The following is a 26,410-nucleotide window of genomic DNA, read 5'->3' on the forward strand; positions in this document are numbered from 1 at the left end:
ATTAAGTTCAGCAGGAACCCATTAAACCTTTTGAACCTGTTCTAAGCTCCTATAAAATCAATTACTTACCTGCAGTTGGAAATGGGGTCAAAAGAGGAGGAGGTGTCTTTCTATAGTGAAATAAACTTGAGATGTGAATGAAACTAGATGAAAGATGAGTGTGCAGGTAACAAGGGTTATGACAGAAATAACTGCATGGGTGGTTTCAATGTTATTGATAATGAAGTCCTGTCATTCTTCACTCCCTATAACATATACAGAAAGCTTAAACACTGCTGCAAAACAAAATTGCACATCTACTGCCGACACATATTGAAATGATAGGAACCTTTATTTGACTATTTGATACCAGAAAATAATATATCATATCACATAATGTTACATGGTCATATGACAGTTTGTGCACTGTAAACAAATAAACAAAATCATCAACCTAAGGCTGTTCACTCACCATCATAAAATAACTTTAGATCTTATGATCTAGTTTCTTCATCATGATTCGGAGTCGATGATGTAATACAATGCATATTAAACTTTAATTTTAGAAATATTACAGATCTTGATAAATATCATTCTTCCTGAGTGTTCAAGGAAGTATTTAGAAAATTAAGGCTAATATGTGACCAAATGGAGATTACAAGTAGGTTTATGTCAAACATTTGCACTTAGTAATATGGCAGAACTTTATTGGTTAAAAACAAAATCAGTGAAAAAGCCGATTTGAGTAAAATGCACTGAAAAGAGCTTCCTACTCATATCAGCTTTATCAATGAGAAAAGTGAAGACAGGTATTTCACCGCTAATGACAATGTGAAATAACTAAAAATTGCACTATGTTCTCAGACTATACCACTACCTGCATAGAGAGTAAAGACATACACACTTGACATTATATCCAGAGCCTGATAATATTGTAGGATGAAGCTTCAAAGGCTTTGGTGTCTCAAAACAGAATTTTATTCTTGCAGAAAGCTTTATAAATCCCAAAGGATAGCTTAGCCTTCATGAGGCCATTCAACCCATGTGACCTCTGAAACCATCGCATTCCATTACTTTGTAAGTTGAAGAAAATTATGTTTACCATTATGGCCTTTATGCGAAACACTGGACCACATCCTTCACAATTAATGTTTAGATAGTCTTTTAACCATAAACAATGAATAGCCAGTGTGGTTAATGAATTCTCAAAACAGATGTTACCTAAGATTTAACATGTACAGTAAAAATGCTGCAGTTCCACCTTGAATATCAAATCCCTTCAGGGCTGTTTGTTTTACCCATCCTTCTGTTTGCTTTTGAATGTTAAGTTACAAAATCAGGCTAATTTTTCAATACATAATTAAGACTTATATTCACCTTAGTCTTGGATATTCTACACATCTGAACAGAAAGCAGTTGATTTATTTTAAATGGATGAAGGTCTATCGATGAACTTTAATTTGATGTTAAATAGTAACATTTTATAGAAAGAATACAGATTGCTGTGTCATTATTTTTTGTTGAAAATCAATATCATACTCAAATTTGTGACTCTGACTTTGCTAGAGATTATAGAAAAACATCTTTTTTTTGCATTCATACACAAAGATACATTAACACAATTATTTGCTCTTAATATAAATAAAAAAGTACATTAATTATAGTGAAGTAGGTGTGCCCAGCAGTTTCATGTATAGTCACAAGAACAAGGGAATCATCAAAATTCTGTCCCATGCAAATCACGAATCAGCATGTTATTAAAAACTATTTAAAATATTCTGTGCTCATGAAAATATGAAAACTGTATTTAAAAATCCAAATCTAAATGAAGATACCATGGACAGATGTTCCCACAGATCTCTGGAGAACGCAAGAAATAAGAAACGTTCATTGTTTTAGTAATTCCATTCCATTTTTCAGATAAATTAGCAATCCAACTCATTTAATTTCATAAAGATTTCCACAGTATTATTTTCTTATAAGAGTGTAGAATTTTGAGCTCATTTGCTTGTAACAATGGAATTTAATTTCAGCAATGGAATACAACAAGCAGTCACTCCTATACTGCACATTTTGTGTAAATGATTGCAGACAACCTTCCATCCCCAGTACTTTTAACCTTACATTCCATATAATACATCTCAGACTAGCCACCTTTCTACATTTCCAAGAGCACAGGAAAAACAGTTCATGAAACAACTTGACAATTCTTTTCTCGATATGTTTTTTTAACATTCTAGTTACCTATGCTAAAGACTGGATAATTTTTTATCCCAAAGTCCACAAACTATATCATTTTATAACAATGGAGCAACTAATCTTTATAACCCTGGTTGTTACTGAAGGTCTTCAACTTGTTGGAATGTCAATTTGAATTCCATTTCTCACCCACCCTTTGAAATTAAAAGAAAACTGCATGACTACATCAGACTATTAAGCAAATACTTGTCAACTGTGGAATTTAATTGCTTTAAATAAATCCTATTCTATTCCTGAATCCAATGAGCAGAAGGAAATTCATTACCTCACAGAATTTACTGTGGAATCTTCTGCTTCATTCCCTTTCCTCAGCTGTTTTAATGATAGAATTTAGGAACTAAGTAAGTTGTAATTGGTTGTAGCACCAATTATGTTCTGAGCCTCATCCACCCATGGTTAAATTAATTAATTATTGTGCCATTTGTATTTAAACTGCAAAAGTGATTGACAGCATTTGAGTATTTTAGCCAGTAGAATCATTTAATATTTCTGAACAGAAGCAATATTTGCATCACAATGTTTAAATCAGTTAGCTCTTTGGCTGAAATAAAAACACTAAATAAAATAAATTGATACTGTGAGATATTCTGACAGACTAAATATAACAAAACGAGGGTAGAAATTTACCCCTGGTCCCATGTGCTAAATGAATTGTCTGCTCATATTATTCATGTTACAGTAGGTTATATATGGTATTCTTGCTTTTGGAATTTGATGCCATTAATTTCAATGTAATTCTTATTTACCCTAACTACTTACAGGAGAGTCACTATCTAGGGAACAAAGATTTCACAATACTAATGCAAATTTGTTTTATTGGCCTGAATGGACTGTCTAAATGGGTGGTGAAAGTAATGTCAATAGTAACTATTGGAAGGAATTCTGCTTAGAAAAGAAACATCTGCAGAACTATTTGTAAAGATCAAAGGATTGGAAATAAAGGAAAGCTCTCAATATACGGCACAGGTACAATGAGCCAGTGTCCCTCTGTTTTGTTTTGTTCTTTAATTCTCTAGCACAATAAAATGATCAGAACAGAAGTTCTTCAGAAATTTTCTAGGAGAATGACTCTAGATGTGTCTAGCATGAAAGACATTAAACAATTTATGATCATAGTTTACCCACAAAAATAACTCTCAATTGCACCATTTCATCTTTGATGTAATTGTTTGGAGTATGATGGATGCAGTTACGTTCAAATCATCTGACATTCAAAATAATCTTTGGTTCAGCACATTTTCCCATGGTTAAAAGCTATGTTATCAATATTATATCAGGAACAAGTACACATTTTGAAAGCTCCGTAATGTGTTCAAAGTGCTGAAGGGCATGGGTTTTTATTTTGTCTTTAATGGTACATTTTGTGACTACAAAACTCTAGGACTTTCACCTAGACCCTTTGTCAGGAACAGAAGCTCTGTGTCACTATTACAGATTTACTGTACCTCTGTCACAGAATGTATCAGGGAGGAAGACCCATACTCATGTCAGACAATCTCTTTAGATGTAAGTGATGGAGACATTGATCAATTGCATTAAATACTGGTGTTTCAACAGTGTGAATGTTCCAGGACTACCATTGTGCTGAGCATTGGAGATACAATAACATGCAGGTAATGTAATTACATTTAAACCCTGAGCTAATACCTCAAATTATCTGTAGCAACTGATGGTTAGTGCTAGGATGAAAATGTGAAAATAAAATAAGAATTTCACTTTTTGGAGATTTTCAAATGGCTTATAGTAGAAGAGCGAAGCAACAAACAAGCGGAGGAGCATTAGGGAAAATCAGGCGCTCTAGTACGATCTTTCTCACTCAATCAAAATCAGCAGCAAAAATCCAGGACAGGGAAGCTAATCATATACTTCAACATGAAGGTCAGAGCTCAGTCTTCCTGGATCTTTCTTCTGCTGTGATTGGCAAATTGACATGATTTTTTTTATCATTTGTATATTAATAAATTCCATCAGTGTCTACCAGAAATCATGTAGCTTTCAAATGCTTGTATAGTCACTTGTTCTCTAGGCTCTATATAATACTCCAATATTTTCATTTTATAGCTAATTTTAAATGCTCCTGCCCACAAACTTTTTTCTTATTTTCTAAAAGACAACCTGAATAAAGTTGTTGGATGGATGAGGCAAACTGTGCTATTAAACTACCAGCCTTCTTATATCATATAACTACTGCTGTAACTGAATTTCATTGTACACCAATGTCACTGTAGCGATACAATAGATACACCATTTTGCAGCATTCTTTTCACTTTGTGGTAACTGTAAAAAGTAAAACTTAGATATTAAAATCTTACTTAGTGTATAAATCAAAAGTTTTCATTGAATTTCATTTTTGTTCGGTGCATAAAATAAGCAGAAAGGATGATTATTCTGAAAACAGTCCCAACTGCAGTCAATAAACTTTCAGGGTGTTTTTCTTTCTGTGTGAGGTCTGAGTGAGGATAAAGCAATCTTGCACTTGTAGACTGTACCTGAATGGCACCTGGTGGTCTTTGGATAAAATGGCAACAGGCTGCAGTGTCTCTTTCTGCTTTAAAACTGGTACCATTCCAAGATGGAGCTGTGTGTTTGATGATATATCCAAAAGTAAAATGGTGTTTGTTTTTTAGTGTCTCTATTGCATGTCACCGATTATCTCCACTGTCTTTGTAGTACCAGGAGCAGAAAGCTGACAAGTGTGGCCAGCCAATGCAGGCAGGGTCTGACTGCTGTGGAACTTGATGGCTCAATCTTCTTTGGCCCTGGTGGAGCCTCAGTGGTTGAAAAGTCAAATTCTGGAGGACACATTTCATCGGTGCAGCCACTACCACTGCCTGAGCCACTTGCCTCGTCAACTGAAAAGAAAAATGGTATCAGTGAAAATTAAATACTTGAGCCGAACAACTTCCTGTCAAGCTTGGCCTGAAAGTCTTTGGAACTTTGGCTGTTCTGATGATAGTCATTAATGCCAGCTACCAAGAAAAAAACATTAGAACACTTGACCACAATAGCAATGGCAGTTTGGATTGGGGCCAGATATGGGCTTGTAAAATTAGAGAGATTTTTTAAATTAAAAGAGTATGATCTTTCCTTTTATAGAAGGAGTGTCATGATTTTACCCCCTTCGTTATTTCAATACTCCCAGAACTCTAATGGCACACCAAACTGGAGAACAGACCTGCAGTCTGATTTTAACACTGGTGATGGACATTAACTAATTGAATCATACAGTATGAATTGGCAATGTTGTAGCAGTATCAACCATGGCTCATCTCCAAATCAAAGGGCTATGAGATTCTGCCTTCTTACTAATACTTGAGCATTACATCATGGCTGATATTGCACGGCAGTCCTGGGGGGAAGATAATTAGAAGAGTCACAGAGCAATGCAGCATGGAGACAGTCATTTCAGCCCAACTCCATGCCCACCAAGCTAGTCTCACTTGCCCACATTCGGCCCATGTCTCTCTTAACACTCCTGACAAAAGGGCAAGTAGGTAATTGTGCTGCCTTTCTGTGAAGGTATAACCAAAACTACATTTACACATTCAGATGCATTTGATTATCTCTAAGCACTCTTTTGAAGTACAGGAAGACAGTAACCTGTCTAGCATTTATTCCTTAACCAATATCACAAAACTTGGTTACCTGGTCACTATCCGAATGCTGTTTGTGGGAGCTTGCTATGCATAAAATGGATGCTGTATTGTGACAGGCACAACAGTAATAAAACACTTTACGGGTGTAAAATTCTTCAAGAAAGCTTGATGTTGTGAAGGATATTATACATATCAACAACAGAAACACTCATCTGCCGAGGAAACTCTAGATTTGAGCTTCTTAACTTTAATTAATGTAAATACTATCCAGCAACGTCCCCACTCCATGTGCACAATAAATTAATCCTTGACAAATCTTGCAATCTCTGATCACTATTCTCTGATTGCCCTTTCTGCTTTCTTTCTTGAACATCGATCCAAATACTTACCTCCCTCTTCAGTTTTGGGGTACTATCAAGCCTTTGGAAAATAACAGCTACTACCTCTACCGCTTGCTCTCGGCTTGTAAAGTGTCTGATGGCTGGGCCACCTTTCCACACTGGCTTCATTATCTGAAGGCTGGGCTACATTGGCCAAGTTACCTTTTCCTGCAGCTGTATTTATGCTCAAAACTTGCTCTTACTTAAAAAGGAAGCCTTGCTGAAGGACACATGCAATTCCAAAAAGTACTGTTTATTGTGACAACGATACGTTACAATCAGACTTTAAGAAAGATTATCTCGTGAACTGAAGGTGATTCACATTTGATGTGGGTATGTTATGAAGAGGATTCATTCCGCCCACTTTCACTGATAGTAGGCGGAAACAAGTACCTATTAGTATTAATGCTGGAAAAATATGACTAGCAGATGACAAACCTTCCCCGTTATTAAATGTGTCACTTTCATCTTTTTAGTTGGAGAGTAGTTGTAATAGGAATTGATATATTATGTATTGTGCTCAGTCTCTTGTTTATTTGAAAACATAGGAATACTTTTGCATAAATTGTGATTTTGCCCACAAAATGTAATTTTGAAATAAATTTTGTCAAATAAGACAATTGGTTTACATCACTGAAATGGTGAAAGCAGTGAACATATGGGGCAGATAAGGATAGGTGTCAGATCTGTGAATAGAAAAATCTTCCAGCTAATGTTACAGATATTGGAATAAAATGAGCAAGTGCATTCCTCCTTCTATTGAAGACCAGTTGAGCTTGTTATTTTTCCTTGGTCAACCTCTGTTAGCACACAGTTTTCTGATCCAAGGAGTTACTATTTTTGCAAGACCCCCTTCTTCACTAACAACAGCACCTATCTAGCCTTGTGCATGTGCACCTAAGTAATTTATATAAAAAATGAATAAACAATGTTCCCTACAGCTGACCCATGTAGCACACCACAATTCACTGACCTCCATTCCCAGAAACAACGTCAACCATCACGCTCTGCTTCCTATCTCTGAGCCAATTTTGAATCCACCTAGCTCTCTCTGGATTTCATGGGACATAAACTTTCAGGCCAATCTTTTATGTGGGACCTTATCAGAGTCCAAATAGACAACATTCACTGCCCTACCCTCATCTACCATTTTTGTTACCTCTTCAAAAAATTCTAAAAGGTTCATTATGCATAACTTCACTGCACAAAGCCATAGTGTCTCCTCCTAATTAGATTCTGTCTTTCCAAATGCTGGTAGATCCCTCGCTGAAATAACTTTCTCACTGTTGATGTCAGGCTGAATGGCCTATAGTTCTCCAGTCTGTCTTCATTACACTTCTTAACAGATCTATATTAGACACTTTCTGGTCTTTGGGAACTTCACCAGTGGATAATTATGAAGCAAACATTTCCCCATGGGCCTCCCCTCTTTCTCCTCCAGCCTCCCACAAAGTCCAACGATGCACTTGGTCAAGCCATGGGGATTAATTCACCTTAATGCTCTATAATGCTTCAAATATCTCTGCCCTGGTAATACGAATGTTCTCCAAAACATCTCCTTACTTGTTTCCCTAGCCTTTTGAGCAATTATCATTTTTTTTCCTCAGTGAACATTGGGAGAATTACTTGTTAAAAATCCCACCCATCTCAAGCTATTCCTCAGTCTCTCAGATTCAGATCGCCACAGAACATAAATGCCATTTTAAAAAGGCATTGATTAAGACATGGGTGTATAACTAAAGTAACAACATCTGATCTCAACAGACTGTCATCATAACCTGCAGTCCAATTCAAAAGTTGTGACTTTGGCTATTGATTTGACATGTGCATTACTGTGTTTTTGGAACCCAAGAAATGAAAAAATTGTGAGCAGTAGAATATATCCTCCCATTTACTGTTATCTATGATTGAAGATTGTGCTTACTTGAATCTTGGAAGTTTACATCATTGCCATTATAGGCATTTTTCAGCTTGTTTGTCATCACTCGAAGTGCCATGATTTGCTGACGAATCATTGTGTCCGGTCTAGTGATGTCCACATCTACTTCTGGGTTGTTAATCTGATTAGTTAGACCGTCATTCATTATTTCAGGCAAGTACCTGCAGATTTGAATTATTGCAATATATAACTTGGGATTACAGAGCACTGTGATTGATTAATATGATGCATTTATTCCAAAGCCGATTACCTAATTTTATAATGAAAATAACATTTAAATGCTCTTCTGTAAATAGCATACACAAATAAAAGGTCTTCATCTGGGTATAGCAAAGAATGAACCAGTAATCTAACAGCATAATCTTATTTAAATTAAAATTACAAGTTACTTTCTGTATGTCATACAATAAAATAGGTGGACATTTTATCAAATAAATTTCTACCTCTCTCTGGTTATCAGATAATTTAGATTGAATATTGCAATTTGGAGACGTATAACAAAGTATTTCATACATCATTTACTTAACCAAGTACCTTACAATGACGCACATCTGGAATTCCTTTTCAATAGACCCATTATGTTAAAGAAAATGGTAATGTCTTCAGAAAATTGACACCTCAATTTTTTTGCTAAAATAGTATATTTAAATAAATTTAACACATTTAAATACTCCATAAAATAGAAAAAAAAACAGCAAATACTATTCACATCTTCATTCATCACCTTGTCAATGGACATTAAGATTATAATTGAAGAGCTTTTAGAAGTGGATTAAGAACAATTTATAACAACCAAATGCCACAAAATCACTTCCAATATTTCACTCTAGTTCATTTCTTTTTAACTGTTTTTACAAAAGTGGTGACTCTGCAAGATAAAAGGAAGCAACTAATGATAAACCAACTAAAATTCAATCACATCAAAAATTACCTAGATACAACAGGTTTACATTTATTAATATCTGGGAAAGCCTGAGTTTGAACTCCTCACTCAATGCCATCACAAAGCTGGCCGGTTTTGATCACATAGATTTGAAAGTCTAAATTTGAAATGGAATGTAACCCATTTTCAGATAGAAACTGAAAGTACATGATGAGTCTGATTCATAGTGGTGCATAATAATGTTAATTTGAAGCAGAAGACCATTAATATTAATTATGGTGTATGCTTCAAATTTAATCCTGAAATCTGATGCCCAAATATTAAAATCTAATCCCAGTGTAACCTCCGCAGACAACTGCTGTTCGGTGGGTGGCTTCTCCACCAATATCTTCCAAGTAAGGTGGAGGTGGAGCTTACTGTCATTACCTCTGACTTTGATGAAAGCAGAAAGACCTGTTATAACATGCGGTTCAGTAGCACATTGTTCATTTATGTTCTGAGTCAACCTGGAAGCCTTTTGTTAATTTTTTCATTTATCAGAGCTTGTAGATTTTGTTCAAATTTAGGATTAAGGTACTATTTGAAAGACAAAATGTAAATCGACAAGGTGAAACTCTGGAAACCCATAAAATCTGTCAGGTTTGGCTGAAAGGCTAAAATCGGGAGGAAGGCTGTGAGGGCAGAGGATTCATTCTACTGAAGGTGAATGGCGCTAAACATTGATTATTGCCTTTACGGGAATTTAAGTGAGTACACGGGTTAGAATCCATTGAACTCTTAGACATTGACGTCTCAACTGAATACAGGACAATGTTGGAAAAGTCTTTGTGAAAACCTGCAAAGCAAATATCACCAATGCTTGACAGTTTGTGATATATTCATGTGCATTGCAAATGAACTTCCAGTTTATGTTGACTCTAACAGGAACACGTGATTGAAAAAAATAATGTACAACTCCCCACATAGTTTAGCAAAACACTGAGTTGTGAGTTGAATCTAATTATTCATCCTGAAATAACATTGTCATCATCAAGCACTTTCAAGGTGAAACTAATTGGCTCATGTAAGATTTATTGTGATGACATTGTACATCTGACAATTCTCATCTCCATCATTATACCAGCTATATTCAGCAGCTGCCAACACCCAGTATGGCCACCAGTGAGTGAATTAGCAGGAATCATATGCCAGATGCTGATTCCTAATGCTAATCAGATGGGAAGGTGTCATCCACGGTATCTCACCTGCCTTTGGTGTGTCCATTCCAGCATTCTTCTTCATCAGACGCACCAGCTGTCACCTTATCGTCATTACAGATGGCATACGGCAGAGTGGACCAGAACTTCTTAGCCAGCTTCAGTTTCTCCTTAATGTCAGTGACCTTTGAAGTAATGAGAATAAAGGGCATTTTAATCGACTTTGTCAACAAAAGAAAATACAAAAAAGTAAAGGTAAAGTTTACAACAGCCATCAATAAATCGAGAATTTTCCACATAGAAGCTTTGAACAATTTTTGCTTTTTATGTTAAGGCTAATCATTCCCTTTGGTAATGTATCATTTCATTCAAATCATATGAAAGATATGCAGGAAAATATGTTTAAAATATCCTTTCCATGTAACTTTTTTTTGGTGCGTGGCCAAATGGATAAGGCATCGGTCTAGTGATCTGAAGGTCGCTAGTTCGAGCCTTAGCTGAGGCAGCGTGTTGTGTCCCTGAGCAAGGCATTTAACCACATATTGCTCTGCGACGACACTGGTGCCAAGCTGTATCGGTCCTAATGCCCTTCCCTTGGATAACATCAGTGGCATAGAGAGGGCAACTACAGGTCTCCCATACAAACTTGCCCAGGCCTCAGTCAACATTGAAAATCGATGGACAGCCGAAGAAAGAATTTTTACTATAATCTTAAGTAGTTCAACCTTTCTGTTTATATTAGACCTCAATAATGATATTCAGTGAAAGATTCAGCTGCCTTTACAAACAAGGGAATAATCAACATTGTTCAGGGAAACAATCATTTATCTCATAATGCAGTATACCCAATACAATTTCTGACCACAATGCCTGTCTATACTAATCCTATCCCAGTGTCTATGCTGACCACAATGACCATCTATACTAATTCTGCTTGCCTCATGAACATACATGCTGGCTGATATTTCATGGTCAATTGCTTCAATTAATCTAAAACCACTGAGTGTTCACATTTTTACTAATACCAGATGATTTCAAAAATTGAAGGAGAAAAGAAAAAAGATTTTTGATTCCTAGGGATAGTTTTTCATTAAGTATGCGACTGACACAATCTCCGCAATGCTGCATAGTAACTGAACGAAGTAAAGAAGTAAATCAACTGTGGGCTTCAAGAAAGGCCAAGGTGATCATCAGCAAGATATGATCTATCATCTCACTGCCCACCCATCATTATCTTAGCTCAAAGTTAAAAATAAATTAATTGTCAAAGTCAGTAAACCATGTACAATCTCACAAAACAAAGGAACACAATAGAATCCATGAGTAAACCATAAAGGCTGACAAACATCCGATGTGAGAAAAATAAGAACAAATCATACAAATAATACAAAAAGTTTACAAATAATACATTGAACCTGAAAGCGAGTCCACAGGCTGTGGGTCAGTTCAGCACCGAGGCGAGTGAAGCCAATCCTGGAGCCTGATGCCTGCTCCTCAACTTGGCAGCACAGAACCCTATACTCTTGTACCTCCCACTCATTGGGAGTAGTAAGAAGAGAGGGAGACACGTACAATGCAGGCAGACGGGATGGACTCAGTTGGTGGGGGTTTTGGCTGCCATGGGGAATGGGCTGAACATTGGTTTGCTTTCTGGTCTTGGGCCTCAACGCTTTAATCTGGCTTGATGCTTTAATTGGCTCTGAGTTGTGCGGTTCAACACCGGTTCAACTGCTGCTCTCAGGCCTACACGCTTTAATCTGATGCGAAGTGTGTCCCAGCAATGGCCAGCCCGCCGATGGTCGTACCAGCGTTTTCAAGAGTCATGTTCATCAAATCCTTCAGGAGATTGTAAAATCACCATTTGATTTAGATGGTTCAAAAGTACTGCATTTTCCCTGTATCAGGAACAGAGTTTTCCCTGTATCCTGTTACTGTTTCCCCTTTGCTTTTCTCTCAATGTACTTGTGTATGAAGTGATCTGTCTGGACAGAACGTAGACAAAGCTTTTCACTACACCACAGTATATGCGATGGCCATAAACCAACTACTAGTTTAACCAACAACACCAGTTATACGTCACTTCCTAGTGAATCTGAACCAGAATCAGGTTGAACATCACTGGCTTATGTCATGAAATTTGTTGGCATTGAATGTAGAAATGAAACAAATGAACATGCAGGGATGTATTTTAAAGATGAAAGATTAGCTTTATTTGTCACATGTACATTGAAACATACAGTGAAATTGCATCATCTGTGTCAAATCAAATCAGTGAGGATTGTGCTGGGCAGTCCACAAGTGTGGCCACGCTTCCAGCACCAATATAGCATGTCCACAACTCATTAACCCTTCCTCACCTAGAGGAAACCCACACAGTCATGGGGAGAACATACAAACTCCTTACAGGCAGTGGCGGGAATTGAACCTTGATCGTGATCACTGGCGCTGTAAAGAGATGGCACTAACCACTGCACTACTGCACCGTCCTCTTAACCTGGATGTGAGCTCAACACAAGGGATGTTGTACAACTGAGAAAATTTAACTACAGGGCTCACCTAATTGGAATTGTTACTCATAGTGTACAATGTCCTGTGTATGTTACTCAAAATGGCCTCTTTGGTTTGTTACAAGTAGGAATGCTTCTTTGTCGGATAAGTGTTTCTCTCGCCGTTGTTTCACTTTAGAGTGGCTGATATGGTAATTGTATTCATTTGTTAATCAATGGGGAATGTTATTGTGTCTTGTGATGCTGGGAACTTGGGAGAGGGGTTTTCGCGGGTTTTTTGGTGGGAGGAGAGTGCGGGAGGAAGACGTCGAGGAAGGTGGACGTGCGCTGCACTGCTCGGAAGACCCCCGGGCATGGTCCCAGGTGCGAAGACGTGGAGGTCGGAGGCAAGCGACGAGGGGTCGAATGGTTTGTTGATTGAGCTCCAACGAGTGCACTAAACAGACTGAACTTTGATAAGTTGGCGCCTTTTGTTTTTTTCCTTGTGTGTATATATATATATATATATATATATATATATATATATATATATATATAGTATTGCCTACTACTCTTAATTTTAGTAAACTCTTTAAAGTGTATGTCATAATGGTATTTGTTATGGGTTTGATACTGTTGGCGGGCGCGAGGCATAAAACTCAATTCTCACAGCACCTGCGTGTACGGGAGGTGGGGTTGGTGAGTGGCTGGATCTCCTTTTTCCCCTAGACATATACCAGCCTGTTGGGTAAGTGTTACATTTGTGGGGGCTCGTCCCGGATTGGATTGTCAGGGGCCGTGGAATCGCGCAGGCAGCAGAGCGGAGATGGACAGAGATAAGATTTTTTGTTGGTGCCAGTTTGAAGATGTACCAGTACAGTACGCATGCGTAGTGAGCGGAGTGGATTTTCGAGTTTCGGGAGACGCGATAGTGAGGGGTTTAAGTTTGGTGAAGGGTATTGGGCAGGTAGAATTGGTAGCTAGACGGTGTGGTAAAGAGGTAGAGTCTAGCTGGGTGTTGGTTCGTACGAGTGCTGAAGTCAGGACGGTGGAACTGCCGGCGACGGTCAGTGTACCGGGGGAGGAGGGGCTGTGGGGGCTCCACCTACAAGGATGAGGCTGAAGAGACATCGGAGGGGGAGTTAGAGCTAGAGGTGGACCCCAGAGAGGTGCCCGGCACTAGTAAAGGGAGGTCAGAGGAGGGAGTCGTGACTAAGCCCTGCTCCCCAGGTAGGGTGGAAGCCTCGGAGCTGGTAGCCGCACTTAATTCCCTGGTGCAGGTGGCCGAAAGGCCACGGCTGAAGCTGGGGGTGTTCTCCGGAGCCAAGCCTACTCCAGATGGGGAGGTGGACTATGAGACCTGGATCGAGCATACGTCTTTGATGTTAGAGGAATGGCCAGGCTCAGAGGAGGTGAAGAGGCAGCGATTGGTGGGAAGTTTGAGGGGTTTAGCAACCAAAACCGTCCGGGAGTTGAAAGCTGAGAAGCCTGGAGCCTCAGTGGAGGAATGCCTAGAAGTTTTGGAGGGAGCGTTTGGGTTGTCAGGGGAACCCTGGCTGCTTTTAGCAGAGTTCCAACGCCTGGAACAATGGAGAGGGGAAAAGCTCTCCGAGTACATATTTAGGATGGAGGGGATGCTCTCGGGGCTGTGGCGCCGGGGGGTAGTGAAGGCGACTGACGTGGCTAGCGTGAGGATGAGTCAGCTATTCAGTGGCTCTCTGAAGGAGGACAAGGTGGCATGGACTATCCGGCAGGCTTATAGAAAGGTCCCCCTCCATCGTTCAGGCAACTGTCAGAGAGGTGTAGGAGGAAGAGAGAGCGTTGGGGCGGAAAAGGGGCGCGGGCCTACGGGAGCGATACTCAGCGATACAGGAAGTGGTGGCTGGGTGGAGGAATGACAATCCCCCGGGGAGTAGGGAACCCCCTTTGGAGGGGAGGGACAGGGGAGGTACCTACTCTCGGGCGATCAGTGCAGTGGATTGGGAGCAGGAGCCATCCTGGGAGAGGAGGGGTGGCAGGCAGCGTGTGCTTTAACTGTGGGAAAGAGGGGCATTTCAGGCGGGACTGTGGAAGGCCGAGGGTGTGCTGTAGCTGTGGAGAGGAGGGACACTTTAGGTGGGATTGTGAGAGACAAGGAGTCCCGCGGAGGACAAGCCCCCCTATGACTAAAAAAGGGAGAGGTGTCGGGAAACTTAGGAGAGGCTCAGTGAGGGAACGGACTGGAGCCTCTGGAGGAACACGTTACCAGAGATCAGCCGGAAGACCACCAGGTGCCCACGCCTCTATTCCGGATGGGCTGGTAGGACGTGCCAGTGAGGGTCTACGGATAGAGGGAATTTACGCAAAAGCCGTTCTTGATACGGGATCGCAGGTGACCTTATTGTACCAGTCTTTCTACAACAAATATCTAAAGCATTTGCCCGTAACCCCATTTGACGCCCTGCAGATTTGGGGTGTGAGCGAGGGTAACTACCCGTACGATGGGTACCTATCGGTGAGATTGGAGTTCTCGGAGGGCGATGTGGGATTGTCGGAAGCTATTGAGACGTTGGTGTTGGTGTGCCCTGACCTGGTGAAAACCGGTGGTGCTGCCCTCCTGGTGGGGACTAACTCCCCAGTTGTGCGACGGCTCCTGGGAGCTTGTAAGGAGAAAGGGTGGGAAGACTTTCTGGAGACCCTCTCGGTGCATCCAGTGTTTCGAGCAGTGTTCGAAGAAGGGGTTGCCTCCCAAGGGCTGGACCCGGAGTGTAAATGAGGGACGGTGTGGTGTACGCAGGCGAGGCCCAAGGTGATCCGACCAGGGGAGGTAGCACTAGTGATGGGAACCCCCAGATTCCCAGGGGTGCCGACAGGAGAAGCCCTGTTAGTAAACGCCCCGGACGATCTTGAAGGGGAGACACGATTTCCGGCGGGGCGCTGGTGAGGCCCGAAGTGCAGAGACCAGGGGTGGTACATGCAAGGCGTATAGCTGTAAGTGTCGGGGACACTACGGCAAAAGAAATCACCTTTAAGAGGGTTCTGTATTGTACCATGAATTACTGACTATGCTTGGGGTTGAGAAATCCAGGACTAACCCTGATCACCCACAGGGAGATCCTCAGCCAGAGAGGTTCAACAGAACCCTGTTGGATATGCTCGGTACGCTGGAGATTGGGCAGAAAAGCAGGTGGAGTCGTCATATTGGACAATTGGTTCACTGTTACAATTGTACTCGCAATGATGCTACAGAGTATTCGCCCTATTATCTGATGTTCGGGCGGGAAGCGAGGTTGCCCATTGACGTGTGTTTTGGAGGTGGAGTGGGTGAATTTCCCGGGAAGTCCCATCTAAAGTACGTGTCCGACATGAAGAGGGAGTTACAGCGGGCGTACGAGTTGGCCGAGGCGGCGGCTACCAAACAAAATCAGAAGAATAAGATGCGGTATGATCGAAAGGTGAAATTTGTCCAATTATTGCCGGGCGACCGGGTCCTTTTACGGAATTTGGGACTCCCTGGTAAGCACAAGTTGGCAGATCGATGGGCGGCCAGCCCCTATGTAATAGAGAGCCAGATGCCGAACCTGCCCGTTTACCGGGTGAAACCTGAGGATGGAAAAGGGCCTATCAAGGTACTCCATAGGAATCACCTGCTGCCACTGGGTCAAGCGGTGCAGGTGGATAAGGAGCCCAAGAGGGAGGTTGCGCCTTGTACAAGGACTCTGCGAGGGTGCGGAGAATGGGAAGAGCCCGCTGCTGAAGAGCGGGGACGGGTCCCTCACCCGGGAATGGGTACCGATTCAGAGGAGGACGACTCAGATGAGTGGGCCCTGTTCCCATTCGTTGGTGCTCCAGTACCAGGAGAGGAGGCTCCTGTCCCTTCCCATACTGAATTGGGTGAGAGGAGGGAAGGTCTTGAGGGTCAGATGGAGAGGCAGCCAACATTGGTGGGAGAGAGGGTGGCACCCGAGCATGAGCCGGAGAGATCTCAGGTGAGGGAGGACCCTGTGAGGAAGGAGGTGCGGGTCTGTCAGGTAGACCTGGGGTGTCCGAGACAGTGGGTTCGCAGGTGACGAGGGGGCCCAGTGGGGCAGAAGGGGTATGGAGATCTCAGAGGATTAGGCACCCCCCGGAGCGGTTGACATATGTGGTACCGGGAGAACCGAGTGTGATTTCTACTGCTCTGGGTAGTTATGTCACTGCTTTCTGCACCTGGGTTGGGTTTTGTGTGTTGCAAGAAGCTTTGGGGAACTCTAGTAATGCCATGAGGGCATGACGTTTGCTGGTGGGGAGAGAATGTACAATGTCCTGTGTCTGTTACTCAAAATGGCCTCTTTGGTTTGTTACAAGTAGGAATGCTTCTTTGTCGGATAAGTGTTTCTCTCGCCGTTGTTTCACTTTAGAATGGCTGATATGGTAATTGTATTCATTTGTTAATCAATGGGGAATGTTATTGTGTCTTGTGAGGCTGGGAAATTGGGAGAGGGGTTTTCACGGGTTTTTTGGTGGCAGAAGAGTGCGGGAGGAAGACGTCGAGGAAGGTGGACGTGCGCTGCACTGCTCGGAAGACTCCCGGGCGTGGTCCCAGGTGCGAAGACGTGGAGGTCGGAGGCAAGCGACGAGGGGTCGAATGGTTCGTTGATTGAGCTCCAACGAGTGCACTAAACAGACTGAACTTTGATAAGTTGGCGCCTTTTGTTTTTTTCCTTGTATATATATATATATTGTATTGCCTACTACTCTTTTAATTTTAGTAAACTCTTTAAAGTGTATGTCATAACGGTATTTGTCGTGGGTTTGATACTGTTGGCGGGCGCGAGGCATAAAACTCGATTCTCACAGCACCTGCGTGTACGGGAGGTGGGTTGGTGAGTGGCTGGATCTCCTTTTTCCCCTAGACATATACCAGCCTGTTGGGTAAGTGTTACAATAGGTAAACTGATTCTATTTTGAGGTCCTCGTCACATGTGAAAAAGGATTCCCTTTGTTCCAGTGGTGCACGTCAGCATATTCTGTTTGAGTGGGACATCCTGGTTGTACTTTTGGACTAGAATGTTGGGTTGTGGTGTGGGAAGATCAAACTTCCACAGATGTGCCACGAAGAGCATTCTGTCTGGCTGGAAATGCTAATATACAGGATGACAAAAAACTGCAGAAGATTGCAGACTCGGCCAGCTCCTTCACAGGCACAAGACTCCCCGCCATTGAGGACATCTTCAAAAGGTGCTACCTCAGGAAGACAGCATCCCTCATAAAGGACCCTCGACTTCCAGGACAGGAGCCTGAAGATGCACACTTAACATTTTAGGAACAGCTTTTTCCCCTCCAACATCAGATTCCTGAACAGTTGATGATCCCATGAGCACCACTTCACAAGGTAATAGATGTGATTCTGATTCTGAAATAGTGGAGGGAGAGAGGGGATGGTGCAGGGTTTTATTTTACTGCTCAGCTGGTGGGTAAAACATGCTTGGCACTGTAAAAGCACCTAACCCATGTATCATCGATGCAGCCCCCTACCTCCTGTGAGCTGACTGCCTGTGGCTCAAGTGCAGAGTGTGATAACTTTCCATTTTAATGCACAATAAAAACTTTGAAAAACTGACCACATCTCCTGCATGAACATCTAAAGCATTGTCAAACAGAAGAGCAAGGACACACTGATTGGTGTAGAATCGGTTCCTAGCAAAGTAAAGAAGATCTGTGGACCATTTGTGGTCCTAAATATATTAAAGGAGATCTGGCTGAAGATGTCCCCACAATTGAATTTAGCCTAGGATCTTCACTTAGCTTTCTAATAATTCATTAGGCACCCAAACCCCCCAGTACCACATGAGTGGCAGTAGTGCTAAAACAGAATGCAAAGCATTGTCCATGTATGCAGAGAAGGAAAAGGCACAGAATGGATGAATCTTGTAAATAATTTTTATTATAAATAAAGCTTACTTTGTTAAAAATTCTTTGTGCCCCCACCACTTCCTCAACACCATTCTCCAGTACCTCAGGTTCGCGTCTTCTGCCCCAGCAATAGCTAATGTTAATCTGCTGGCCACATCCTCATTGTCCACTGGTTTGCTGAGTGAATCTCTCATCTATCCATTCCCCCTAAACAAACACTTACATACTTCCACCCTCAGCAGTTTTTCTGCACTTTGACTCTACAAAGGCCATCTTTTGATGCCAGACTTTCTTTTCCCTTGGCCTCAGTAACATTCTAATCCTTGCTCAATGACTATCTTTCCTATACATGACTCCTCCAACCTGGGTTCAGGCACAAATAACAACACTAAGCTACAGACCCTCAAAATGCCAGTTTAATACAGTTTTAGAATAAAGGTCACCCATTTCAATTGGAAATTAAGAGAAATTTCTTCTCCAAGAGATGTGAAACATCATAATTCTCTGGTTCATAGAGCTGAGAATGGTAGCTATTTAAATTTTTGAATCGGGGGCGGTGGGGGTGAGCAGTGAAATGATGGTATTACCACTATCTAGGATTGACAGGCCTACTCCTATGTCCAATTTTCCTAAACTGGCATCTTTTAGCTGCTTGGCTAATGACTGTAAAAATGAAAGCTGGCAGCATTAATACAATAGTTAAATTATCCTATTTCCTGTGAGTTTCCTATCTTCAGAACCTACCTCCAGTCAACCATCATGGAGATATTCATGGAATTTTTTTTTCTTTCCAGGTATTTTGCAAGGTAAGTTTTGACCTGACCAAAACCATCCATCTGGGAGACTAAGGTTCAAACTGCAGTATTTTTCCAATGATCACTTTTAATGATCATCTACCAAGTGCTGGAATTTTGCAACTCTTGACCGGTAAATTGATCTAAAGATATGTTCAAAGTTCAAGGTAAATTTATCATCAAAGTAGGTAAATGTTACCATATACTACCTTGAGATTCATTTTCTTGCAGGTACTTACAGGAAAAATGCAACAGATTCGTATGAAAAACAATACATATCAAAGACAGACAAGGAACCAAGGAGACAAACCATGCAAATAAACAAATACTGAGAACATCACAGCGGACACCTGAATAAACTTTTCAGACTTTGAACTTAACTTCACATGTGACTGTAAAAAAAAATGCTAGGGGTGCAGCATTAAATATATCAAATGCTATTCAATTTAAAATGAAACTCCAGAAGAGTCTGCTTGTACAGAACATCAGTAACTAGGCAGCACAGCACTGTTCTGAGAAAACACTGAATGAAAAGTTAGGCACCCACAGCAAGCACCAGAAACATTTTGCGCTTTCCTACGTATCACTCTTCTGATTACTCTCACCATGTGCTGCTTGGGTTGAGGACATGAAACATATGCACCAAAAAATCCAATGGCACCAAAGGATTTGCATATTATTTCACACAACTCCAAAAACAATGCTATTGTGCAGTAGTAAAACAGGTTAACCTGGAACAGAGCAATTCTGTGCGCACTTCTGGGGGCCTGAGCACCCACGTGGTAAGAGTTCTGTATCTTCTTTTTCCTCAGGTACCATACTCCCCTAAATGGTATCAGGATTATTGCAGCACTCTAAATTAATCCACAGTAAAGGTTTTAAATTTCAGAAGTGTTAAAAAAGGCAGTTCTTATTTATTCATGGACCAGCCAACCTTAACAAATGCATTTTTTTTCTGAAGCCAGCTACTTAATGGGATAAAACTCAAACTGCATCTTTGCTTTCTCCAAGATTTGGGACAATTTAGAAAGATGTGAGGCACTGTGAATCTGACCTCCTCAGGCAACTGATTGTTTTGTTTTGCCCTGGGAGGTCAGATTCACAGTCCTTCACATCTGTCTAAATTGAGGATTAGTCCAGTTGCATCTGCTGAACCCTGCCACCATGCTGCTAATTGTTATATAAGGAAAGGCACCATAACTGGGAAGAGACTTAACTACTTTTCCCTCAGCCCACTGAAGGAGACAGAGTGGGCTTGCATGTGCTAACAATGCAGTATAGTTGCTAAAGGTCAAGCAGCTTACTGCCAAATTACCAAATATTACAATTCCCCGTCAGTAACATTCAATAGATATTTAGCTGAGTTGGGTTAATTGGCCAAGTGGAATATCAACTATAGACCATCAACTCCACTGCTGCATCAGAATTCCCTTTTGTTTCACTCCCCAATACTGGGGGGGGGGGTCATTTTTATTTCTTGTTATTTTATTATTTCTAAACTATAAAAAACTATAACTTAAATGACCAAAAACTGCATGATCATAACAAGAGAACAGAGAGGAAAGGCAGAAGGAAGTACCTTCCCATGTTTCTGGTGAAGTCACAGATACATTAATAATACTCCTGGTAATTAGAGACAGAGAGTCACAGTATGGAGGCATGACCTTTGACCCAGTTGGTCCATGCCAAGCAAGGCACCCATCCAAGATTGCCCCATTTAACCCATTTCCTTCTAAACTTAAGCATTGTTGTTGTACTGCTTCCTCTGACAGCTGACTCCATATACATACCATCCTCTGTGTAAAAAGTTGCCGTTCCTATTAAATCTTTTTTATTTCATTTTAAAACAATCCTGAAAAAATAATGGATTACATTCACCATGACGTCCATCAAGATGTTACACACCTCAGTTTCCTATGCTCCTAGCCAATGTTCCCTCTAACTTGTACTGGCCAGTGTGTGCAGAAATCTTGTGCCGTGCAGTTTTCTGCCTGGTGAGAACAACATGTGCGCACTAAATTTTATATGTAGAGGTATTCATTTTAACAGCTAGCAAAACACTGTCAATAAGAACTTTGATCTCCTCTGGGTTTGATCATTTTCACTCTAGTTCATCTGCACTTTCACAAAACGTTCGTAGCAGGCCTATAGTAGGGAATGAAGGATTTCCTTGTTTGAGCTTTCGCTCACCGTCCATACGTGATTTGCTTGCTAATAGACTATTTAAAAAGTTGAGTTTCCAAATATCACTTCACTTCTTGTGCATGGAATGCACTGCCAGTGGCGGTGGTGGAAGCAAATACAATATGGTTTTTTAACAGCCTCTTAGATAGGTACAGAAAAATAGAGGGCTATGCGCCAGGGAAACTCTAGGCAGGGTCTAGAGCAGGTTACATGGTAGGCCCAACATTGTGGGCCGAAGGCCTGTAATGTGCTGTAAATTTCTAAGTTCTACGTTCTTCCCCTTTGCAAATTCTCCAGCAACTTTTGCACCGCAACTATACATGCAGGTTCTGTATTGTACATAAATCATTGCAAACTCCATGTTATCAGCAACTTCCGCATCAGAAACTGGAAAAGGAAATGTGATTGTGTATGACCGTGAAATACACTTAACATGTTAACGAGGTAGAGCGTGACAAGCCTTTGTGCACAGTTTAAATCAGCAAAAGATATGCGCGCACACCTTAGAGGGAACATTGCTCCCACCATGTCCAGTCTTTACCTTTAATACTGTCCTTTGAGTTCAGACAACACCTCCGTAAATCTTTCATAGTCATAGAAAAGTACAGCACAGAAATAGGCCTTTTGGCCCATCTAGTCCATGGTGAGCCATTTAAACTGCCTACTCCCATTGACCATAGCCCTCCATACCTTCTAGTTTTCCTGTATACTCTCTCGTTCAATTCCATCTTTCTTACACAGCACAGTGACAAATAATTAATCCACTATTCCAAATGTGGCCCCTGGTGTCTTGTACAACTGCAACATAGCTTCCCAACTTCTATATTCAGTGCCCTGACTAAGGAAGATCGGTGTGCTAAAAGCTTTCTTCACCACCTTCATTTGTAGTCATTTCACTTCCCTAATACTACAGACTGTGAGCTGAAAATGTAGAAAGTAGTGAGAATTCCTCCCATATTGGGATTCCTTAATAAATCGTTGCTGGCTAAATCTTTAACTTAAACTTAGTGCAGAGATTCAAACAGGGATTTGGTCATGTGCCTAACCCGCCCCATCCCCAAAGTTTGCCGTTCTTGATACAATTACATCTAAATGTTATAGTTGAATGTACACAGTGTATAGAATAAGGTAGATGAACTAATAGCACAGTTACAGATCAGCAGGTATGATTTCTGAAGGGAACACTACATAAGTAAATTTTCCCAGAAGGTCAATTAATTTAACACTGAAGATCAAGTTTATCAGGAAGCTCGGGTACTGTATTGTCTAGAACTTGACCTTTCCAGAAATGTTTCCACCCATGAATTATTATTACCTTGTGTGTCATGAAGCTGAATGGGTGACAAGAGAGAACAACGTGACAACTGCCATGGAAACTGAATAGCTGAATGCAACACCGGGAACAAGGTACTTGTAAGCAGAATGAAACATCTTGAAATAGACTTCGTAGAGGTTAATAGCAACAAGCAATGCATTATTCAGATATCCATTTTGCATTAAAATGATTTGGTAATTTTGTAAGATGCATTCCTGCCCATTGTGTCTTGGAATCTCCATCTGCAACAGCAATCCAATGCATGTCTAATCTGATTCATTCCTTCACCATGACGCAAATCAAAAACCCCAAAGATTCCCCTTGATTACAATCTGGCCTCACAGCTTGTACACAGCAGATGCTAAAACCTGTCTGAAGTGTAACTGAATGATAGGTTCACATTCTTCCTACTGCTGTAATTCTCTTCAAATTTGCTTTGGCAACTGGAGTAATTTATCTCTCTAAGGAAACATTTTAATACATCTTTATAAAGATTGTTACTCTACAACGTAAAAAAAGACATGGCTGTAATTGGGTGGTGCGGGCCATTGTGCCAGAAGGGTCTGTTACTGAGTTGTATATCTAAATAAAATATATAAATTATCCACCATTGTCCCTGTACCAAAAAAGACCAAGTTAACATGCCTGAACGACTGGCGTCCTGTCACACTCACCTCAATAATAAGCAAATGCTTTGAGAGGCTGGACAAGGATTACATCTGCAGCTTGATATCACACACACTGGACCCCCTACAATTCACCTGGGACACAACCCGATTGACAGATGACGCAATAGCCTCTGCTCTACATATTGTCCTTACACATCTGGATAAGAAGGATGCTTATGTGAGAATGCTGTTCTTGGACTACAGTTCAGCATTCAACACCATAGTTCCATCCAGGCTCGACCTTGGCCTTGACCATGCCTTGTGCAGCTGGATCCTGGACTTCCTGTCAGATTGCCAGCAGGCTGTAAGAATGGGCTCCCTCACCTCCACCCCTCAAGGCTGCGTACTGAGGCCCCTCCTGTACTCTCTGTATACCCATGACTGTGTCGCCACCCACAGCTCCAATCTGCTAATTAAATTCGCTGATGACACTACACTGATTGGCCTTATCTCAAACGATAACGAGGTGTCCTACAGGGAAGAAGTCATCTCTCTGACACAGTGGTGTCAAGAAAATAACCTCTCCCTCAATGTTGCAAAAACAAAGGAGCTGGTTGTAGACTACAGGAGGAATGGAGATGGGCTAACCCCTATTGACATCAATGGATCTGGGGTTGAGAGGGTAAACAACTTCAAGTTCCTCAGGATCCACATCACAGAGGACCTCATGTGGTCTGTACACACATGAAAGAGGCACAACAGCCTCTTTCACCTCAGATGGCTGAGGAAGTTTGGTATGGGCCCCCAAATCCTAAGAACTTTCTACAGGGGCACATTTGAGAGCATCCAGACATGCTGTATCCTTGCCTGGTATGGGAACTGCAGCTCCCTTAATCGCAGGAGTCTGCAGAGAGTGCAGAGACAGTTCAGCGCATCTATAGTTGTGAACTTCCCACGACTCAGGACATTTACAAGGACAAGTATGTAAAAAGAGCCAGTAGGATCACTGGGACCCAAGTCATACCAATCACAATCTATTCCAGCTGCTACCATCCGGGAAGTGGTACCACAGCATAAAAGCCAGGACCAACAGAGTCCGGGACAGCTTCTTCCACCAGGCCATCAGACAGATTAACTCACACTGATTTGCGTGTACTCTATATTACATTGACTCTTCTACTTATTATAAATTTCTATGATTGCATGTGGTACATTTAGATGGAGTCGTAACAAAGATTTTTACTCCTCATGTATGTGAAGGATTTAAGAAATAAAGTCAATTCAATTCAATAGAAAGACTTTGATGACTTCAGTTTTCTATTCAGTTTCCAGTTGCGAAGAATTTTATGATTATAGTCAGTAGGGGGCAGCATTACCCAATCTTTAACATCTGCTCACAACTATCAATGCCCCAGTCCTCTCAATTGTACATAAGAACTACTGTTTATCTGTATTCATTTTGTCTCTCCCACAATAACCTCTTCTCAGATGACACTTGCATAGATCTGATGTACGGATTGTGGAAATGCAGATGAAGTAGGCAGTGGCTGATACATCACGTTGAGAATGGGGGTATAGCTTGTGAGGTGGGACACATCCATGGGGCCACCTTCTTCCTGATTCATGACTCTGAGCACAACTCCACGTGCTTTTCCAGCACAAATTCCCTGGATTCTGTGGAGATGTTGTATTACTTTAAGAAAGCTCATAGCACATCCTTGAATCATTTCTTCTGTCTGCCTGATAATAATCCCCTAGATTGATCTATGGTTTGAAAGGTCGGTATAGTGCATGCAAATGACATGCTCTGCACAACGTAGCTGACTCAGTGTAACCAGAGCCTCAGTGATGGTATGTTTGCCTGGAAGTTTGTCCTGGAAGTAGAATCTAGAGAAGCTTGTAAAGACAGTGTTAGAGTTGTTTCTCTTGTGCCTCGAGTTGCCTGCTGAGATAGTCTGGAGCTCAGAGGAGGGAAGTGATCACTGTTGCCTGGTAGACCATGAGTTTTGTGCCAGGTCTGAGGTCTTGATACCCTCTTTCCCAATGGCGAATGTCTGTACAGACACAGTGAAGTGAGTGGTTAGTTTCATTACCAATCTGGCTCTGATCCAAGGCCCTTGAGTACTTAAGTAAAAGCAATAATGGGAGTTAAGAGCTTCGCCTCCAAACGTGAACTACATAGGGAAGCCTTTTAGGACTGAGATGAGGAAAAATTTCTTCACACAGAGAGTGGTGAATCTGTGGTATTCTCTGCCACAGGAAACAGTTCAGGCTGGTTCATTGGCTATATTTAAGAGGGAGTTAGATATGGCCCTTGTGGCTAAAGGGATTGGGGGTATGGAGAGAAAGCAGGTACAGGGTTCTGAGTTGGATGATCAGCCATGATCATACTGAATGGCGGTGCAGGCTCGAAGGGCCAAATGGCCTACTCCTGCACCTATTTTCTATGTTTGTATGTAAACTACATCTGAATGCTGCAGATTGACTGTTGAGAACCAGGTAGCCTTTGGGCCTACAATGTAGTCGCTGTAGGTCAAACAACTTCTCATTGGTTCCAAATATTAGATCCACTTCACAGAGAAGTCAATTGGAAATGAGCTATAATATTGTGGCAAGATAAGAAAAGTTTTGGGGCAACGATACAGCCTTGTTTGACATTATGGTTTTGTTGTGGATGTCTTGGTTACTTTCATGCCTTGTACGCCACTATAATTTCTGCTTACAGCAAAATTTGAGGAGAATGTCACACACACAGTCCCTTCTGATGGATGAAATCAAAGGCTATGTGAGATGAGTAAAGGTCATTCAAGATGGCTGATCCTGCTTCCTGCAATTTTTTGGCATTGCCGTTCGATGAAATGTACCCCCAGATGAATAGAGTCCACATTATGATTTGGGAAGCAGGTCTTTGGTCCCT

At 41.4% G+C, this 26,410-nt stretch overlaps 1 protein-coding gene across 1 annotated transcript in view; it reads right to left on the reverse strand.

Annotated features, from left to right (window-relative positions):
* Window positions 1–308: 308 nt before the first annotated feature.
* The window catches only part of LOC132394339 (glypican-6-like), a 763,171-nt gene continuing 737,069 nt past the window's right edge, over window positions 309–26,410 (reverse strand). Inside the window, exons 7-9 of the mRNA XM_059970365.1 lie at window positions 10,281–10,417; window positions 8,139–8,314; window positions 309–5,090 (exon numbers count right to left, since the gene is read on the reverse strand). Coding sequence (XP_059826348.1) covers window positions 4,888–5,090; window positions 8,139–8,314; window positions 10,281–10,417 — 516 coding nt within the window. The 3' untranslated portion in view covers window positions 309–4,887. The remainder of the gene's footprint in view (window positions 5,091–8,138; window positions 8,315–10,280; window positions 10,418–26,410) is intronic.

This window comes from Hypanus sabinus, chromosome 5, assembly GCF_030144855.1.
Source record: "Hypanus sabinus isolate sHypSab1 chromosome 5, sHypSab1.hap1, whole genome shotgun sequence".
Classification (NCBI taxonomy): Eukaryota; Metazoa; Chordata; class Chondrichthyes; order Myliobatiformes; family Dasyatidae; genus Hypanus; species Hypanus sabinus.